General features: G+C 52.2%; 1 protein-coding gene across 2 annotated transcripts in view; it reads right to left on the minus strand.

Annotated features, from left to right (window-relative positions):
* The window catches only part of ESPL1 (extra spindle pole bodies like 1, separase), a 28,433-nt gene extending 10,967 nt beyond the window's left edge, over nt 1-17,466 (minus strand). The window contains exons 1-16 of one of the 2 annotated variants that reach the window (XM_084609894.1): nt 17,370-17,466; nt 15,136-15,228; nt 13,579-14,694; nt 12,588-12,692; nt 11,383-11,503; nt 9,560-9,696; nt 9,019-9,212; nt 7,691-7,933; nt 6,787-6,931; nt 6,006-6,150; nt 5,384-5,523; nt 3,925-4,059; nt 3,167-3,286; nt 1,860-2,031; nt 922-1,050; nt 100-256 (exon numbers count right to left, since the gene is read on the minus strand). In XM_084609894.1, the coding sequence (XP_084466020.1) occupies nt 100-256; nt 922-1,050; nt 1,860-2,031; nt 3,167-3,286; nt 3,925-4,059; nt 5,384-5,523; nt 6,006-6,150; nt 6,787-6,931; nt 7,691-7,933; nt 9,019-9,212; nt 9,560-9,696; nt 11,383-11,503; nt 12,588-12,692; nt 13,579-14,694; nt 15,136-15,216 (3,140 nt within the window). In that variant the 5' untranslated portion in view covers nt 15,217-15,228; nt 17,370-17,466. Of the gene's footprint in view, nt 1-99; nt 257-921; nt 1,051-1,859; nt 2,032-3,166; nt 3,287-3,924; nt 4,060-5,383; nt 5,524-6,005; nt 6,151-6,786; nt 6,932-7,690; nt 7,934-9,018; nt 9,213-9,559; nt 9,697-11,382; nt 11,504-12,587; nt 12,693-13,578; nt 14,695-15,135; nt 15,229-15,700; nt 16,127-17,369 lie in introns of those variants that run through there. The other variant, XM_084609893.1, reaches the window with a different exon arrangement.
* Nucleotides 17,467-20,612: the final 3,146 nt, after the last annotated feature.

A 20,612-nucleotide genomic window follows, 5' to 3' on the forward strand; every position in this document is an offset into this window, starting at 1 on the left:
TCCTTCACAGGGATTGAGACACAACACTGACGGAGTTGCTTCACATTGAGATGGACGTGCTGTGCCCTGTGAAGGAATCTTTCCCAGTGAGTCCCTTACCACCGAATGGCCTGCAGCTTCATGGCAAGTTTGAGGGCTTCCAAGCAGAAGGCTTTGGCTTCACACACCATCTCCACTTGGCTGAAGAGGGCAATGAGCTTCTCAGAGCAGACCAGCATGTCAGCCAGCACCTGCCATTTCTGCAGGAGATTTTCCCCTGCATAAGAAGGGAACAGGTGAATAGGGATCCTCTTTTGCACTGTACCTACAGAGCGAAGGGGAAGCCACTTGGTAATTAAGGTCTACAAGACACTGCACTACTCCAGACCGTAAACATCATCCAGCTTTTTGCTGGAGAGGCTGGTCAGCGTAGGTCACACAAGAGCTTATGCTCCAATGTAAAGTCATCCTAGTTGATACTGAAGGGCCTGGATCAGCAGGCAGCCAGCCAGATATCATGATAGCAGGCTCTGCATCACTAGCAGAACAGCTAGAATTCCCTCAACTCAGCGTTCACTGGTATTTTGCCCCCTGCCCCTTTAGTTGGTCCCTTCAGTGCTCTCTGTGGGCACTTGATCATGGAAGCTAGACTGGGGTATATGGAAGCTTAAGACTCTCCTACTTCTAGAAGGAGAGAGTAGGCCTGCTGACATCAAGGATGAAGTTAGATTAAAATAAGATGCATTTCCATCCACGCAAAACCAGATCAACCTGAAGTTTTCCACACAGCAGCTAATCCCTGCACAGACTTTGAAGAGTACAACTTGAAAAGAGGCTTGTTCTCCATTTCCTTCTATGCACAGACGCAAGATCCAGTTAAGACAGCCAAGTCCTCTTAGTCAGGGCTGTTAGCGATACTGTCCATGCACATACACAGCTTACCATGATCCACAAACTGCGTTTCTGTCACAGTTTTAGGAGAGGACAGCAAGTCACCGCCCATCAGGAGAAGGAGGATGCTGCGGAAGAGTTTGTGAGCATCAGCAAGAGCAGTCTCAGGGGTCTTCCATCCTGTACAAGGGAGCGTATGAACATTAGTACCATCTGCCTACCCATGCAGGCAGTAGTTAAATTCCCCCAGCGTCATTAATAGCAGCGTGCTTGGCATGACACCAGCTATCTGCAGAAACGCCAGCTGAACTTATAAAGCATGCAGATTCCAGCATTCACTCTCCGCCCATCTCAATTGGAAGGGCGGTGTCACAAGATGGGGAGATCAAAGCAGGCAACCCTCAGCCAAGTGAGGGCCATTTTTAGGAAGAGGAGCATCTGCAATGACACTTGGATAGAAGTTACTTGGACCAGCGCCCTCCTATTCCAGGACACGTGCTGATCCCCAGCCTGGGTCAGGAAACAATCCCTCTCCCCGTCTAGCCTTATACAATGAAGTATGCTATGGGAGTTCTATACCTCGAATAGATTTGGCATTGGTTGCCATTGCAGATGGACACAGGACTAGATCCACCACTGGTACGTTAGCGTCCATGCTCTCAAAGCTCTGGAGGACAGCCCCAGATCGGGAGGCTGCTTTGCTTCTGCCCACACAGGAGGGATGGAGAAAAGCATTTGCCACATTTGTGGCAAGAAAGGTAGAAGGTACCCAAGTTTAGCATGTCACTAATGTTGTGGGCCAGGTGGTCATCACTGGCAGGCCAGGAGAAAGCCAAATCTAGGTATCTGTGAACTCAAGCCACCCCAGTCTGCCAAGGTAGCATATGCCACCCAGTATATGCCCACAAGCCCACTGCCATCAGAATATCTCCCATGCTGCTGAGACACTCTGGACTGCAGTCAGGGTTTTGCCATGTCCCCATGCTCACCTTGAGCCCAGAGCTTTTGCCTGAGCTCAGGCAAAAGGCTGGTTGAAGAAAGACTGAGATAAACTGCCATCAACTGGAGGACATGGGCTCGGAGCAGGTACCAAACCTTTGAGATCTTCTGCAGGGCTGGGTGTTGGAGGACCTCTAGCAACAGAGTGAGGCCTTCTTCAACCTGTATGTGATAGAGATTAGGACTGAGGGTACAGTGACCTGGAAAACAGGTCTTCATATGAACCAAGACCTATCAATTCAGCCTTACAGCTTGATTCTAGTAGCTGTAATCCATGGAACAGGCTGGAGTGGAGGACTAGAAATATAAAGGGAGAAGTTTCAAGAACAACAGTTTCGTTGAAACAGCCACTTCTTTCACCCCTTTTGAGGAGGGGATTTCCTCCATGCAAGATCTGTTGACTGAGACACAGCAGAATGGGTTTAAGATCCTGCTAGTCAGGAACACTGTGGAAAAACCTCAGACTGGCAGGGGGCAGTGTGCAAGGCATTTACACTGCCTCTGCTCACCCTTTTCTGGATTTGCCCTCTCCAGGCATCTCCACCTGGCACCTTCCCTCAGGAGCATGTAAGCGAACAGCCTGGCTTGCAGAGGACTCATTACTCTAAGTCCTCTCACAGCTGAACAGAAAGGTTTCCATTCTGGCATCAGATCTTCAAAGATTCCTTTCCAGTGGTGCCAGGGTGGGCTTTGATTCCTAAACAAGGTGGCTATTGGGCAAATCAAAAGTTTTCTATTAAACATGTAAGGGTTTCAACTAAATTGAGCTTTTCATAAAAAAGAGTATCTGCATTCCACGGGGAGTTCTGTTTTTTTGTCAAAGAAATTTTCTGCCTGAAAACTGAAATATGTTAATTCTGAAATGTCACCGAGGCATCTCATGCTTCCACTTTCTTCTATTGACCAGACTCCATCTCCTATGATGCTCCAGGGCCACGTGACTACCATGCACAGGAGGAATGCAGGGGGTGGGGTGGGGAGGAGGATGCATCGTAATCGTACATCATGGGAGAGGAGTCCAGGCAGGGAGTCCAGTCTACAGGACAATGGGAGCTCAAGGTACCGAAACTACATGTCCCACGAGGCATAGCAGCTGTATTTCAGAATCAAACTGTTACAGCCAAAAAAAAAAAAAAAAAAAAAGCTGAATTTTCTGTGGGCAGGGGAAAGCTCCATTTTCCAACTAGCTCTAGCAGATCCATATTTAAAGGTCACATTATCAAGCTTCAGCTCTGCAGAAATCATTAATCAAAGGGACTGGAAAGTAACAGGAGCCACATTTCAAAGGGTTGGTTACCTTATGGTTTGCACAGCACAGTTGGCTATGGAGTATAAGGCACGTTTGCTTCAGCACTAGATAGGAGTCACTGCTGCAGTCAGCCTTTTGCAAGCAGGACTCTGCTTCTTCCAGGAAGATCTGAAAGGAGATAAGCCAAATGAAGCATGCCCAGTCCAGGGATTGCCACAGAGCGATAGCTGAATTCAGCTCAACCATGGTCATGTTAAGAATCGTAAGAGGCACAAAGCACCACAAAAGCTGGAAGATTAGGATCACATTAGAAACCACTTCTTCCACTGAACTTCCACGTACTGGGCAGCTAGCTTTTCTTCAACTCCCCATCACAATCCTAAAAGGCAGCAACACTACACAGAAAAGCTGAAAGTCAGACCTATCAAGTGTACGACACTCCAGGCTTGACAGTTCAGAGCATGGAAGTTAGGCCAAGTGTCCCCACCCTAGCAGAGCATGGCACCATCGGCCTGTGGGTCAGTGGCTCCCAAGTTTCTTTCCACCAAGAACCTTTCTGGAGTCTGCCTAATTGTCCCAAACCCCATTCATTTCCAATAGTCCTGGAACAAACCCCGCCAGCATGATCTCTCATGCGTGGTGTGAAGGAGGCCATTGAGAACAAAATGCCATCCTCCATGCAGCAAAAGTGCTAGAATGCTGCTCTGGCTCAAAGGACTGACCCCCACATAAGCCCAGACAGACCCCACCTTGGGAACCACTCCTATAAGTCACCTTTTTACCACCAACCTAACCCTGATACTTACCTTGGCTTCACTGGGGCTCTCCAGCAGGAACAGTAGTTTAGTCACTTGACACAAGGCGTTGGCTGTCCCAAGCCAGTCACCAAGGACACTGGAGAGGGTTCTGATCAGGAGATAGCTTTCCATGGATTGCAGCGGCTGTGGGACAAGGAAAACAAATACACCCCATCTCTTTGGAGGCTCATCCTAGACAAGCTGCACATACTTTAAAGCCATCACTTCATCCACTTCAGGATGAGGTATTGCAGCCATTTAAGAGTTACATGACCCTTCAGAGCGGCAAGCTGCAGGGAGAGAGGAGAGGAGACAAACACTCCTACAGCAATGAGGGCCGTGCGAGTACCCAAATAAAGAAGGGACCACAGGAAGCCACAGTGGAAGAGATTAGGATTGTTTAAAAAGGAGACACGGAGAGCGAGATACAAACAGGGATTGTTAGAGACGGTCACAACCAGAAGGCTCCTATTGACCCTCACAATGAGATTAGAAAAGGCAACACAGGAAACTGACATTGTATAATTAGCCTGCAAACTCCCTGCCGCAAGGTACCAAAGACAAGATTTTAATTGGCTTCAAGAGCTGAATGTTTATATGAACACCTCCCACCCCCATCCCTACGCCTCTGTTACAGTAGATAAAAGTGTAAGGATATAAATCCTCATGCTTCAGGGCATAAGCCAACCGCCAATGGCTAAAGGTCAGGAATGAAACCTCCATGGCCAAGTACTGAAGAGATTTCCATAATGGTGTGACACCTTCCTCAGAAACATGGAACAGGCTACTGTTGAGATAGGGATACCCAACTACATGGCCCAATAGGGAGCACTGCTGTAGGTCAGGCTATGGTCCTAATCTAGGGAGGAAGGAGGATCAACAGAAGCTGATCACAGATCATGTCAGGGAGCTCCAAGTGCTGGGGCTGCAGTGCCCACAAGGGCCTTGAGTCTGTGGCACTCTGGCTGGCCGCGCTGCATAGCAAGATCAGAGTAGATGGCAGAGCCAGTCTTGCTCTGGGTCAGAGTCAAAATGGACACAACAAAAAAATGGAGATGAAGACTTGAGACTAAAGTACGGAGGGGGCTGAAATCAGGGGTGGGAGCATTTCTTTTGGCCTGTCATTTCATGGAGCATGGGATTAGGAGCCAGGATTCCTGGGGTCTGTCCTGGTTCAGCCACTCACCTTGTGGCCAGACTGTTCTCTGCCTCAGTTTCCCCTTGGCTAGAGCAGCACAGGCACTTGATTAAAACATGAAGGGTCACATAAGACAACACGCTGGCTCACTTTTAGCCACTGGGTCAGACACAAATAACTTTATAGTGTGAGTAGCTATAGAGATGACCTAGGGTTAGTACTAGTCTGAAGCCCTCATGCACTTCAACGTTCATGTTGAATAGCCCTCAATGCCACAAGGCTATGATGAAGCCACCTCCCCAGCCCATCAGAGCCCAAGGCTCCAAATACCTTTGCCATCATTCTGTAGAGTGCTGCCAAGATGTGCAGGGAGACCACAGTCTGCTCAGCACTGCGCACTACCGGGACTCCCTTCTTGGCCAGGAGCTTCTTCCACAAGGCAAGGGCATCATCCAGGCACTTGGCCTGTGCTAAAAACCAAGGCATGTAGCTGTCACTCAGCCACCAGGGGTCTGATCCCTCTTCCTCCAGGGCCAGAGGATCAGACATGGATAAAACCCACCTCTATAGCAGCAGTGACTAAACAGTTCTTGAGAGAAGGCAGAGGGAATGATTCAACAACCCCCACCACACGCAAGCAGGGGTGTTGTAGGTTTGCAGGTGACAGTATCTAGACAGGCCCAATGTGCTCAAACTAAACAATGGAGAGACCACTAATTCCACACCCACTGCAGTGGCAGAATTGTGGGATACATTCCCTTTGCTCCCAATGGGAGCATCCCCCACCCCCTTGCACCCTGGAAGACTGAATGGGAGACTGTGTGCCTCACCCCCACCTCAGGGATTTTCTTTCCTGGGCCCAATGGATCGATTTAACCCAGACCGGAAGAGATAGGCATTGCTCCAAGATACTGTAGGCATTTAACTGTACCACCTCAGAGAGGATCCTCACCAGAATCTGCCACCAGGTTGAAGGAGATGCTGTTGTACAGGAACTTGTCATCTTGGAGCTTGTCTTCATAGTTGAGGTCATTGGGTTCAAAATCCTCCAGGTTCTTATGCCCCTGGTCTCCGGCTCTCTGGTCCCTCTCAATGCTCTGCAGCAGGTTGAGAGAAGCCAAGGCAGTTACAGCACATTGTTAATGGGACATCTGATGGGAGAAGAGCTAGATCTCCCATCAAGTATCAGGGGGTGAGAGTTTGTCTCAGCTCCATCACCACTGGCTTTTCACCCCTTGGGGGGAAGGCAGCCAGTCTGATGGGCCAGGCATGGGGAAGGCTCTCAAGGACAGCATCCCAGACAACTGCATGGGAGCAGCATGGGCACTTCCGTGTCCTTCCTGCTCAGCCATTTCACTGCTGCAGGTGCTGGTGCTTTGCAGCCAGTCTCTACAGGTGGACCATTGACGTTCTACTAGAAAGACACCTGGTATATCCAGTTTAAACCAGGCATAGCTGGCACACATGGCACCCACCACTTCTCATTGTGGCCATCAGGCAGTTGGAGAGCTTTTCATTGGCCCCATTGATACTGGGGCTGCCCCCAGGCACAACTCCCCAAAGACAGCACCATGTCTGTGGTGCCAAAGCCTCTCACCTACCCTTGACACCCAAAACACTGTCCTCACCCCAGTACAATGCCGAGGTGGCTCCGGAGCATAGACCTCCCACGTGGCAGTGAGGTTTGATCAGAATCACCAGCGCTGCATCACACCGCTGCTGCGGCTACCTACCTCCTGCATTTTGGATTCGAGGGTGCAGATGTAGAGCCAGAGCAAGGCCTGTGCTTTGTCATCCAGGAGCTGCTCCTGGTTCTCAGCACTAACAGGTACAGAGTCCAACAGTCGCAGGGCCTCCTGTACTGAGTCCAGGGAGGAGCTACAGGAGAGGAGACCGGTTATAAGACAGACTAACAGCATCTCACCCTCAAGGATCTCACAGAACTTCACAGAAGGTGGGAAAATATTATCCCCATTTTAGAGAAGAGAAATGGGCACAGGTCAGCAATTAAGTGACAGAGCTTGGTACAGAACCCAGGTCTCCCATATTCCAGTCCCTTGTCTCACCACTCGTGTCTCCATAAGGCATGTACTGTACAGAGAGGCCTTTAGTCCCCAGGACTATTGTCCGGCACCATAAGATTCAAACCAGGGAAGAGGAGTCATGTGAGGTCAAACCCCATGATAGTTCACACCAGGGGCAACCCAACTGTCCTGGAGCCTTAGCTTTAGTCTTCTAGAGGAACTCCATGGAATGCTCCTATAGGGTAGGTGGAACATGAACCTCCCAGATGGTAGGCACAATAGAAAAGACATGGCCCTTTTTATTCAGTAGCTCTGCTATAGGGATCATTAGTGTAATGGAGACATCTCCTGCTCTGCACATGCCTGGAGCAATCTCCAGTGTTTACAGGGTGCCAGATTGCAAGGGGCTGCAGACCTGGAAACAACATTTGCAAGACAGAAGCTGGGTCACTAAGTGGCCCCATGTTTTCAGTACTGCTGGGGAACCCCCCACAACTGGCTGCTTTCCCCACGTGGCTGCCTCCTGTGGAAGGGTAGCCAATCAGAACTGCTGCAGGAAGCAGAGGGACAGGCAGATAAGAGGGTGATGAGGCCCGCCCCACCCTCCACTCACCAGGCGGTCTGCTCCGTGTAGTCATGATAACACAGCACCTGGGCCAGCTCCACCAGGTTCACCGCCCGCTCATGCTCTCGGCCGCTCTCCTCCGAGCAGATCTCCAGCAGGTCACAGATCACATTGAAGCGCTCCTGCCCCGTGTCGGCCCGTGTAGCCTTGTAGGCTTTCAGTTCTTCAGAGAGCACAGACACCAGGGTCCCTACATCCAGGCCATGCCCCTCCAAGCCATCCTTCAGAGTCCTGCAGCAAACATGCAGGTCAGACAGGAGCAGTGCTTGGAGGTGGGCCACTCAAGATGGCTGCTAGGGCTCCTGATAGCCCCACCCATAGCTGTGCACTACAGCACAGACCCAGCTTTCTAGCCAAGGTAGCATTTCTTCTGGCAAGTGTCAGGTTAGTCTTTAGGTATGTCAATAGCTTTGATCATTATTAGGGCCTACCAAATTCACAGCCATGAAAAATGTGTCACAGACTGAAATCTGGTCTTTTGTGTGCTTTTACCCTACACTATACAGATTTCTTTGGAGAGACCAGTGTTTCTCATATGGGGGGGCTGACCCAAATGAGAGTTGTGGGGGGAGAGGGGAGGTCACAAGTTTATTTTAGGGAGGGGGTCATGGTATTGCCACCCTTACTTCTGCGCTGCCTTCAGAGCTGGGCGGCCAGAGTGTGGCAGATGCTGGCCAGGCACCCAGCTCTGAAGGCAGCACCACCAACAGTGGTGCAGAAGTGAGGGTGGCAATCCTGTACCACGCCACCCTTCCTTCTGCGCTGCTGCTGGCGACAACTCTGCCGTCAGAGCTGGGCTCCCGGCCAGCAGCTGCCGCTCTCCAGCTGCCCAGCTCCGAAGGCAGAGCCGCCACCAGCAGCAGCGCAGAAGGCAGGGTAGCAGTATTGCAACCCCCCAATAACCTTGTGACCCCCCACAACTCATTTTTGGGGTCAGGACCCCTAGTATTACAACACCGTGAAATTTCAGATTTAAGTAGCTGAAATCATGAAATTTGCGATTTTTAAAATTCTATGACTGTGAAATTGACCAAAACGGACCATGAATTTGGTAGGGCCCTAATCATTGCTTACACAGCTGTGGCTCTGCTAGGATAGTGACTAGATTGTGTGTGTGACAACAGATCTGTCTTGGGCTACTGGAAGAAATATACTTCCATTTTACAGATGGGGAAACTGAGGCAGAGCGCAGTCTGGCCACAAGGTCACTGGCTGAACCAGGATAGACCCCAGGAATCCTGGCTCCCAGTCCCAGGATCCATGAAATGACAGGCCAAAAGAAATGCTCCCACCCCTGATTTCAGCCCCCTCCTTACTTTAGCCTCAAGTCTTCATCTCCATTTTTTGTTGCGTCCATTTTGACTCTGACCCAGAGCAAGACTGGCTCTGCCATCTGCTCCGTGATTTTGCTTTGCAGTGCCGCCAGCCAGAGTGCCACAGACTCAAGGCCCTTCTCAAACCAACACAGCTTCCTGTAGCTTTCCACCTGCAGCTTAAAGCATTTGTGCAACTGCAGAGAGACAGAGAGCATGACTTGAAGGAGCATTTTGGAATAGGATGGACAAGATTCACTTCCACCTAATCCCTGCAAGGAGGCACCATCGACAAAAGCTTCCCCGTTCCCTAGAGGCCCAAGCCCCACATTGCAGCCCCCATCCTGGTGGAGAGCCAGTCAGGACTCCACATCACGAGAGGACAGAAAGGAAGTGCCTTACATCTCCTGACACTCAGGGCCGCAGCATGCTGCCTTCATGGTAGTCTGGTTCCTATAACCCAGGTACTCAAGCTCATGGCTCCCCCTTACACCAGACCCCCAAGCCTGCAGTGAGCTACCTGGAATCTTAGACAGCTACTCACTCTTTCTGTGGACATCTCTGGATATTTACAGGATTCTGCCATCCCCAGCTTGCAACAGAACACCTCAGTCACCGAGCTGGCCTCCACATACAGCTTCTGGCTGTAGAAGCCATAGGCCAGCTTGAATGCACACGAGGCTGCCACAGCAAACAAAAGCATGAATATTAAAGGCTGCCTCACTACGAGATTACATTACTCTCACACTGTCCTCACCCCTATGGAGGATAGGGGCCCACCGCCCTCATTCTGCAAGCCTTGTTACCAATACCCTTGCAAGAGAATCTGTCTGCCATTGCTCCCACAGCTCATGGAGACTGAGCAAACCACTTTTCTGGAGAGATCTGGATTTTCCAGCAGAGCATCAAGGATCTCATTGGCCTAGTGCCAGCCATACGTAGCCACTTACAGACACTGTCCCCAATACTCCAGCAAGGAGAGTATGTCATGGAGGCACCCTATTTGGTCTCAAAAAGGAAGGATTTGCCTTGGGCACCTCCTGTTAGAGAGCTATGGTTGCAAACTCCCGACAGCCATCCCATCAGAAGAAAGCATCAGTCTACAGAGGAAGTGTAAACACTGACAGGAGGAGACACACCAGTCACTACTAAACTAGTCTATCCAAATCTCCTCACTTACCCCGGTGCCACTCCACAGACTTCAGCTGAATTGCTGGAGATTTGCACAAGTGACAGGATCAGGCCCCAGGAGCTCAGTTAAGGTAGGATACCATCCCCTCTTGACGAAAAAGGCTGAAGGCTTTTATACAGCTCCACATCACCATTCTGGGGCCCCTCTCCCCGCATTCCCTGGTTTGAACACCCCCCTAATCCTATGCTATGTGCAAGGCATGGATATCAATTCCTCCAATGGATACTGGATACCAGTAACACACTCACACACTTCCATTCCAGGGTGGACTTTGTGAGTCTCAAGCCCACACTGATCCTTCACTGCTCTTTGGGCCACAAGATGCTCAGTCATTTCCCTGCAGTGCAGATTTAAGGAAGAGTGGGAAGAGTCAGATGCAGAAGCAGGCCAAGCACTTCCTGGGACTGAGGGGGAGGTGGGAGGAAGGTCTAGTGGCAGGTGATTTGAACAGAACAGTTGATAGGCATACTGAGGTGGGAGGAAGAGGATGGCTCACGGGGTCTAGGAAGAACATTTTCTTTGGGGTCCCATCAGGAAAGACACTGCAGTGGAGCTGCTGCTTCCTGGTAGCAGGGATTACCAGGACTAACAGGAGTCAAGAAGCAGAACTTCGGAGAGGCTTGGGGCAAGAGAAAGGAGCAGCAGCAGCCATCATGCTGCTCTTGTTCCGGTTCACATGGGAGTCTTAGCACCATCCAGTGGCAAGACTTTGCAATACCACATTCTGTAGTCAGCTCCAGTCCAGCACCAGCACGGGGTTACTCTGGGAAGGATTTTGTAATCCAAAGAACCAGGGCCATCTGGTCACAAGCCATGCCTGTTCCAGCTACTACAGGTTAGAGCTTTTGCAGGATAGGGAGGAGCCCAGAGTGATTGCAATGCTTCCCTGCCTAGAAGGGAAAAATCTCAGTCAGACCTGGCAGAGGGATCTCAGTGGAGGAAGTGGTCAGTTTCTCTCCCTGGCAGCCCAGTGGGGCTTAGGATATTTGTGAGGCGTTACTGAATGTTCCAACTTTTTTCATGCAGAGTTTTGTTCTGCATTCAGGGTAAAGGACCAGATCCTCTCGCAGAGCAGCACAGAGCAGTGAACATTGGGAAGGCCATTCCCTCCCCACGACAGCAAGTTTTGTAACCCACGACGGAGCAGGACCCTGCTCAGAGGCTCAGAGACTGACCTGTGACATCAAGGTAGTCCACCTGGTCTTGTTCGGAGAGCCCCTCTAGTGCATCAAGCATCCAGGTAATGACCCTTTGGCAAGAGCCCACCAGCTGCTCCAGTCCAGCCGCCCCTGCCACCTGTGGAAAATCAGAGGTTTGGGGAGCAAGGGAGATGCAGCAAGAGTGCTGGAACATTTGAGCAGTTGCATGGGAAAGAAATAATCAGGGATTAAGAGCACAAAGCAGCATTCTTCCACTGTTGCACAGCCTTTATCTGCTAGCTATTCTCAGAACTAAGAGGGTCACCACTGCACCTGGAGTTGCTATTGCTGGTTAGCACTATAGAGTGGTGACTGTGATAATTGACTTGACTTTGCAAAGCAGTCTGACCTCCAGATGAGATACACCAGCTACTCTTCTCTCAAAATACTGGTTAAAGTTTCATGCCACGTAGAAGAGGAACATCACCACCTAGCTCTTGCATAATACTTCTCACCTGTAGATCTCACAGCACCTTACAAAAGGTAAATATCTCCATTTTGCAGCTGGGAAAACTAAAGTGCAGGGAGGCAGAGTGACTTGCCCAAGGTCACCCAGCAAAGCAGTGATGGTCAGGAATTGAACCCAGGTCTCCTGAGTCCCAGTCCACTAGGCCTCTCTAATAGTGCAGCCCAGAGTCAAAGGCTGAGGGTTTACAGGAAGTCAAGGGCAGATTCAGGAATGGAATCCAGATTTCCCAACACTAACCACATGACCACACTGCCTTCCTTTGGGTGGGAGCAGAAAACAACTGACAAGAGGGAACCCTGGTGTAATAAATGTACCTTATGCTCATAACAACCTGCAAGAACCATGGCTCCTACAGGACATCTCCCGCTGACCTGTTGGCCATTCAGTGATGCTCTAAGGCATCTTCAGCCCAGTCTAATCAGAAGCCTTCCAACCAAGAAAGGCTGCATAAGGCATCCATTGTACTGTTCAGGGGTAGGCTGGATGAGACTGAGCAATCTCAGAGAGGGGGAGTGTTGTCATTACAGCACTCAGAGCCCTGCTGAGCCAGGACCTCAGTGAACCAGCCCCCACATGGGAGTTCAGTGGCCTCAGATTGGGACCAGTCCAGCAATGAGAAGCTTAATGTTTTTTTGCACCCACACTTCTTGGAAATCTCCCTTGCCCACTCCCAGCTCCTAGTGGTGTACCCGATTCCCTCCACTGCCAGTACCTGGGAACCCAGGAAGGCATCATATGCCACTGTGGTGCAGAGCTGCAGGCTGTGATAGTATAGCTGTTTCACGGCTTGTTGCTGTTTCATGTTGTCAGGAGGAATCTGAAGAGGGAAAACAAAAAGGCAGTCCACAGATCAGCATGGAGAACGCACACTGGCATCCCCAAGGAGCATCCGTACCAGCTCAACACACATGGATCAGGCCCCAAAACAATACAAAAGGTTGCACTGTCATTAATTGGCAGACAGATGAGCTATCAAACAGCAGCAGCAGCAACTGGCTAGCATGTGGATGCAGGCCCACCCCACTCACCTGTGATGCATCCTTATTAGTCCTCATCTAGCTCACAGAGAAGGGAAGCTTGCATTTGTCAGCAGAACCCCTTTATCAGGTGGAGACACACCTGTGCACCCTAGCAGGTTAGATTTTGGAAGGCTACATGATTCCCAGACAGAGGGGACATCGACACTGCAACTGGAGGTGTAATTTCCATCTTGGGGAGACCAACGCACGCTAGCTTGGATCGAACTAGCACATTAAAAACACCGTTGCTGCAGCATGGGCAGCAGCAGACATTAGCCGCTCACATATGTACTTCTTAGGGTCTCAGACGGGATTTTGCTGAGGCAGCTCGGCTGTGGCGACACTGCTATTTTGAGTGCGCTAGTTCTATCAAAGCTAGTGCAGGTATGTCTACCTGAGCTCAGACTTACCTGAGTGTAGAGTTACCCAGAGAGCGTGCTTCCTTTCTGCGGTGCCAAGCGGGTGAACTGCGGAAGTGGCACCTCAGCCATAGGCAATCTCCAGCCTAATACCAGACTGGGCTTTAGAGCCCTGGAGCTCGAAAGATCCCAGCTGCCAATGGGTCTGATCCTTTGCTGCACTCCCAGGCTGCATACAAAGCCCAGATGAAACCCTGGCACAACCCTTTGTGTCTCAGGCCCCACCCTACCTAGGGGAAGCCCCTAAATCACAAGCTTTACTCACGCTATCCAGCAGCCTACGGAGAAGCCAGGAATAACCCTCCATGAAGGCGGAAAGGCCAAGGATGTCCTCCAGGTTGAACAGCCTCCGCTTGCTCTTCTTCATGTACCCATTTAGGGAAGAGACAATGAGCTGGCAGCTTTCACCCAGCACTCTGGGCAGGGGCTCAGGGACTCCAGCTGCACAGCTCAGAGCTGCAGCAGCTTGGGAGAGGGGCAGCCCAGCCTGACTCTCACCCAGTGCCAACACCTGGTTTAGCCGGACTCCGGCACGAAGGAGACCCAGAGCAGCACCAAAGCCCTTCCCAATGTCACCAGTTCCTTCCAGGTAGCCCTGGGCTTCGTCTATCGCTTCTTTGCCTTCCCCAAAGCAGCTGCTCTTGCAGAGACGCCGGCACCGCTCCAAGGTGAGCTCGAACAGGCATAGGGACCGCTGCAGGGGCAAGGGCTCCGCTGCACTCCTCCCACCCAGTATGGCTACGATCAGGTGGCGAGCAAGCTGCTCGCTGAAGAAGCAGGCATCTTCTTTGCTCAGGGGGGTCCTTTGGGCCTCAAACATCACAGCAGCAGCTGCAGCTTGACGAGCAACTTGGGAGGTAAAGAATGGGGGCTCCAGGGGCAGCTGGACTGAGCAGTCTTCCTCCAGAAAGACCAGAAAGCGCACGGCCTGCAGCCGGCCTGAAAGCACCACCCTGGTTTCCTTTGGTGCCTGGTCTGATTTAGCAAGTGCATCTGCACCCTTCCACAGCACACTAAAGCTGCTCTTGGCAATGGCCTCAAAGTCTTCAGCAGGCACCTCTGGGGACCGGCACCTTGCCAGGTTGGCATAGAGCAGATCAGCAAACCTTAAGCAGGCATCATAGGCTCCCTGGGTGGCGATGTTCCTCAGCAGGTGGTAGAGGATTTTCTCCAGGTAAAGGGGAACACGCTGGGGCCCGGCTGCTATATAACCCTGGCATGCCAGCTCAGCCAGGTCCAAGAGGCTTTCAAAGTGTGCCAGGCAGTTCCTGCCTAGTCCCAGCCAGTAGTTGCAAGCCCGCAGGATTTTATCACACACCGTGCTCTGCCAGGAGAGCTTGCTTGTACTGGCTGGGTCTTCTGGGGCACAGGCAAGGCTTTCCTGAAAGGAAACAAGATGATTAGTGCAACTGATACACACCTTTTATCGGAGGATCTCAGAGCATTTTCATATTAGGCCTCCCAACCCCCTCACAGGACAATATTGATCAGGTTCTTCAGATGGAGAGTCTGGGGCACAGAAGGAAAGCAGCGTCCATTGAGAAGTTACACTGAGTCAGCAGCACAGCTGGGGATAGCACCCCGGAGTCCTGATCTCCAGTCCCCTGCTGTGACCCCCAAGCACTCCTACAACTAGGGAGTATGGAACACGCCCACTTCCTCAACTGTGGATCCATGTACAAAGCCTCCTCTGTTTCTGGTAGTTAATGCCAAACTTTTTTTCTGGCCATACTTCTTGCTAAGGGTCCGATCTAGAAAACAGCTAGACGTCCACTTCTCCCACAGTGGGAGTGGTTTCAGAGGTCTTCTCCTGCAGTCTCACCTTCAATTCCAACAGCAGCACCCCCGTCTCGTCCCAATTGCTGGTTCGTGCCATAAAATCGGTTCCTTTTAGGCGCTTCATCCTACTTCTGGCCTGTAGCAAGGAAGAATGAACCACGATACAGGAGTGATTGGATGGCATTCTCTGGCCTTTGTTATACAGGTCAGACTAAAGAATCTAGTGATGCTTTCTGGCCTCGAACTCTGTGAGCCAATTAATTCTGTAAACGCAAGTGTGCGTAAAGACTCATTGCACAGAGAACCTCTCCAGGTCTCCTGTGCTGGCCTCATGTGGGTGAAAACATCACATCCAAACCAGTTCTCTGTACTCTTCTTATCCCTCACTGCCCTCCCATCTTCCCACACCACAGTGCACAGTAAGCTAGATCAAAACTTCTGCAGTGTTGAATGACGATGCTCATCTACAGGCCATTTCATTGACTCTGCCAAGTACCATCCTGCTTCCGCCTCTCCACTATCACCCTAGTTCCCCTGGGACCCACTTGCGAATGGGCCCCGGGAGATCCTTGTCAACTAGCCCTCGGGACTGACCCTTGTTAACTCACCAACAGCCTGGCTATGGGGTTCTCAGACTTCATTGCACCGCAACCCCCTTCTGACAACAAAAATTACTACACAACCCCAGGATGGGGGACCAAAGCCTAAGCCTGCCTGAGCCCTGCCACCCAGGGGGGGGGAAGATGGCAAAGCCTGGGCCTCACCACCAAAGCCAAAGGGTTTCAGCCCCAGACAGGGAGCCTGAAATCTGAGTCCTGACACCCAGGGCTGAAGCCCTCAGGCTTCAGCTTTGGCCCCAGGCCGCAGCAAGTCTAAGCCAGCCCTGGCCACCCCATTAAAATGGGGTCCCGGCCCACTTTGAGAACCGCCAGAGTGAAATCCTGCCTAGCTCTGCATCGCCTGCCAAGAGCCTGCCCAAGCAGCAGCAGACATGCCATCCCCCTGGGGAGTGTCTGCTCTATACACCCTGCTGCCAGTGGGGTCTTCCTCACCCCACATCCTCCCCCAGCCTCCAGCCCCCCTCCTACTCAGCTCCCCCCCCACATCCTCCCCCAGCCTCCAGCCCCCCTCCTACTCAGCTCCCCCCCCACATCCTCCCCCAGCCTCCAGCCCCCCTCCTACTCAGCTCCCCCGCACATCTTCCCCCAGCCTCCAGCCCCCCTCCTACTCAGCTCCCCCCCCACATCCTCCCCCAGCCTCCAGCCCCCCTCCTACTCAGCTCCCCCCCCACATCCTCCCCCAGCCTCCAGCCCCCCTCCTACTCAGCTCCCCCCCCACATCCTCCCCCAGCCTCCAGCCCCCCTCCTACTCAGCTCCCCCCCCCACATCCTCCCCCAGCCTCCAGCCCCCCTCCTACTCAGCTCCCCCCCCCACATCCTCCCCCAGCCTCCAGCCCCCCTCCTACTCAGCTCCCCCCCCACATCCTCCCCCAGCCTCCAGCCCCCCTCCTACTCAGCTCCCCCCCCACATCCTCCCCCAGCCTCCAGCCCCCCTCCTACTCAGCTCCCCCCCCCACATCCTCCCCCAGCCTCCAGCCCCCCTCCTACTCAGCTCCCCCCCCCACATCCTCCCCCAGCCTCCAGCCCCCCTCCTACTCAGCTCCCCCCCCACATCCTCCCCCAGCCTCCAGCCCCCCTCCTACTCAGCTCCCCCCCCACATCCTCCCCCAGCCTCCAGCCCCCCCTCCTACTCAGCTCCCCCCCCACATCCTCCCCCAGCCTCCAGCCCCCCTCCTACTCAGCTCCCCCCCCACATCCTCCCCCAGCCTCCAGCCCCCCTCCTACTCAGCTCCCCCCCACATCCTCCCCCAGCCTCCAGCCCCCCTCCTACTCAGCTCCCCCCCCACATCCTCCCCCAGCCTCCAGCCCCCCCTCCTACTCAGCTCCCCCCCCACATCCTCCCCCAGCCTCCAGCCCCCCTCCTACTCAGCTCCCCCCCCACATCCTCCCCCAGCCTCCAGCCCCCCTCCTACTCAGCTCCCCCCCCACATCCTCCCCCAGCCTCCAGCCCCCCTCCTACTCAGCTCCCCCCCACATCCTCCCCCAGCCTCCAGCCCCCCTCCTACCTACCTACCCCTAATACCCCTCCCCCAGCCTCCAGCCAGCTCCCTGTTCCTTCCTTCTCTCCCCAAGGGCTTCTCCCAGCCCCCCCAGCCAACCCCCAAGGCCCCTCCCAGCGCCCCCCTCTGGAGTCCCTGCCCACAGAGCCCCCACTCACAGCGAGCCGGGAGGGGTTGGGGTAACAGCAACCGAAGCCGTCTCCCTTCCCCCGCGCCCGGGCCGGTTCAAATCTCCGCCCCAGCCAATCAGCAGCCCGCGGCGCCCCGCGCTCCGCCCCTTCCTGCCTCGCTGCATGCTGGGGATTGTAGTTCAGGGTCGCTCTGGCTGGGCGTTAGCAGTCCGGGTGTGGGGCGGGGCCGTTTTGCAATTAAACTCCCTCCAGTGCGTGCCCCGTGCAAAGAGAGGATCCTGGCAGCCCGAGTGCGCAAACTCATCGTGTGCACCAGCACCAGTCAGCCGGAGTGTGTGAACTCTGGGGTCCACCACTGTGCAAACCTGTGTGTGCAATGTGTGGCCCCCCTCCCCCCAAATCTCCGCTATGCTTGGGATAGGAGCTGTAGGGAATGGTCCATATTTAATACCTAGCACTAGAAGGGACGCAGTTTGTCGTTCCTGCAAGCCGAGGTGATTGCACACATGGGACTCCTTGCATCCCTCCCTCCGGTCCCCATAAACTCCTTGCCTGCCAATCTCCCAACCCCTTCTTTTGCAGGGATTCTCTCCAGTCCCCCGCATTGTGCCCTGTGCTCTGTATGTCCCCCATTTCCCCTTTCCCTCATGCCAGGGGCTCTATACGACTCCAAACCTTCCTCCCCATGCCAGGGGCACTGCGATACCTCCATTACCCCCATGCCAGAGGATCTGTGCACACAACCCCATTCCCTCCTCCACCAAGTTCCCCCCTGTCCCTAGTCCCATTCTCCCCACTGTGACCGGGATGCCCGGGGCAGCCCCCACCGGAAATCCAAAGATTAGGGCAGGCTGCAGAAGGGAGAGCAGATCCTCCAAGACTGGTGGCTAACACTGAAGTTAAACTCCTCAAACAGACATAAACTGTGCTTCTGATCCCCCACACTGGTTATCAAGAAGCAAAAAAGAAATCACACAGGCCCCTTTATTGCATTCCAGTTCTCTGGCTCCCACTCAGCACCTAAGTCCAGTACAGTGAGAAGTTATTTTAAAAACTCTGCTCGCATATACAAAATGTTCTTCTGACCCCAAAGGGTCAGCCACATTACCAGGTCAGTATAGGTTTGGATCTTACCCAAAATACCAAGCTGCCAGCCCATCCTTTAGTGTCTAGAACTAAAGGTTTATTATAAAGAAAAAAGAAAGAACAAGAAGAGAGATGTTAAATGATAAAACAGTCACCTATATACAAAGACTTCAAAGTCCATATATCAGGTTCCTAGCAGTATTGGTGAGTTTGCTGGCTTGAAAGTCCCTCTGGAACACATCCACAGCTTGGACTGGTTTCAGAGTAACAGCCGTGTTAGTCTGTATTCGCAAAAAGAAAAGGAGTACTTGTGGCACCTTAGAGACTAACCAATTTATTTGAGCATGAGCTTTCGTGAGCTACAGCTCACTTCATCGGATGCATACCATGGAAACTGCAGCAGACTTTATATACACACAGAGATCATGAAACAATACCTCCTCCCACCCCACTGTCCTGCTGGTAATAGCTTATCTAAAGTGACCATCAAGTTGGGCCATTTCCAGCACAAATCCAGGTTTTCTCACTCTCCACCCCCCCCCCCCACACACACACAAACTCACTCTCCTGCTGGTAATAGCCCATCCAAAGTGACAACTCTCTACACAATAAGAAAAGGAGGACTTGTGGCACCTTAGAGACTAACCAATTTATTAGAGCATAAGCTTTCGTGAGCTACAGCTCACTTCCTCAGATGCATATCGTGGAAACTGCAGCAGGCTTTATATATACACAGAGAATATGAAACAATACCTATTCCCACCCCACTGTCCTGCTGGTAATAGCTTATCTAAAGTGATTTCCAGCACAAATCCAGGTTTTCTCACCCTCCACCCCCCCACACAAATTCACTCTCCTGCTGGTGATAGCCCATCATTTGCAAATTGGATACTATTAATTTAGGCTTAAATAGAGACTTGGAGTGGCTAAGTCATTATGCAAGGTAGCCTGTTTCCTCTTGTTTTTTCCTACCCCCCCCCTCCCCAGATGTTCTGGTTTAACTTGGATTTTAACTTGAAGAGTGGTCAGTTTGGATGAGCTATTACCAGCAGGAGAGTGAGTTTGTGTGTGTATGGGGGTGGGGGGGATGTGAGAACCTGGATTTATGCAGGAAATAGCCCAGCTTGATTGTCATGCACATTGTGTAAAGAGTTGTCACTTTGGATGGGCTATCACCAGCAGGAGAGTGAATTTGTGTGGGGGGGTGGAGGGTGAGAAAACCTGGATTTGTGCTGGAAATCACTTTAGATAAGCTATTACCAGCAGGACAGTGGGGTGGGAATAGGTATTGTTTCATATTCTCTGTGTATATATAAAGCCTGCTGCAGTTTCCACGATATGCATCTGAGGAAGTGAGCTGTAGCTCACGAAAGCTTATGCTCTAATAAATTGGTTAGTCTCTAAGGTGCCACAAGTCCTCCTTTTCTTTTTGCGAATACAGACTAACACGGCTGTTACTCTGAAATCTCTACACAATGTGCATGATAATCAAGGTGGGCCATTTCCTGCACAAATCCAGGTTCTCTCACCCCCTCACCCCCCTCCAAAAACCACACACACAAACTCACTATCCTGCAGTGAGCTGTAGCTCACAAAAGCTCATGCTCAAATAAATTGGTTAGTCTCTAAGGTGCCACAAGTACTCCTTTTCTTTTTACAGCTTGGACTGGTCATTCAGTCCTTTGTTCAGAGCTTCAGTTTGTAGCAAAGGTCCTCCAAGGCAAGAAGAAGGATTGAAGACAAAATGGAGAAGATGCAACTGCCTTTTATAGTCTTTTGCCATGTGGCCTAGTGCTTCCTTTGTTTCCAATATAAGTTGCCCAGCACATGGCTTGGAAGCCTTTTCTGTCCATAGGCATGCCCCTGCATATGCCTTGCTGAGTCATAAGGTGTATCCCTTGCTTTCTCTCAATGGGTCAGTTGTATAGCTCATGGTCCTTAATGGGCCATCAAGCAGGCTAGGCAGTGCTGATGCCAAACTGTCTGGGGGTGTCACCCAGAAGCACACTCACAGGCAGGGCCACACCAAACTGCAGAATGGAAGCAAGAACTGAACTGAGGGGAGAAGGGTTGAACCCAGGCTGGGAGGGCGTCCAATCTGTTGGGGACACTGGGGCATGGCCACTAGGTAACTCGAGGGGATGGAAGACCACGAGTGGCGATGAAGCCCCCTCGTACTAGGCC

This window comes from Lepidochelys olivacea (genome assembly GCF_965140295.1).
Source record: "Lepidochelys olivacea isolate rLepOli2 genome assembly, chromosome: 20".
Taxonomy (NCBI): Eukaryota; Metazoa; Chordata; order Testudines; family Cheloniidae; genus Lepidochelys; species Lepidochelys olivacea.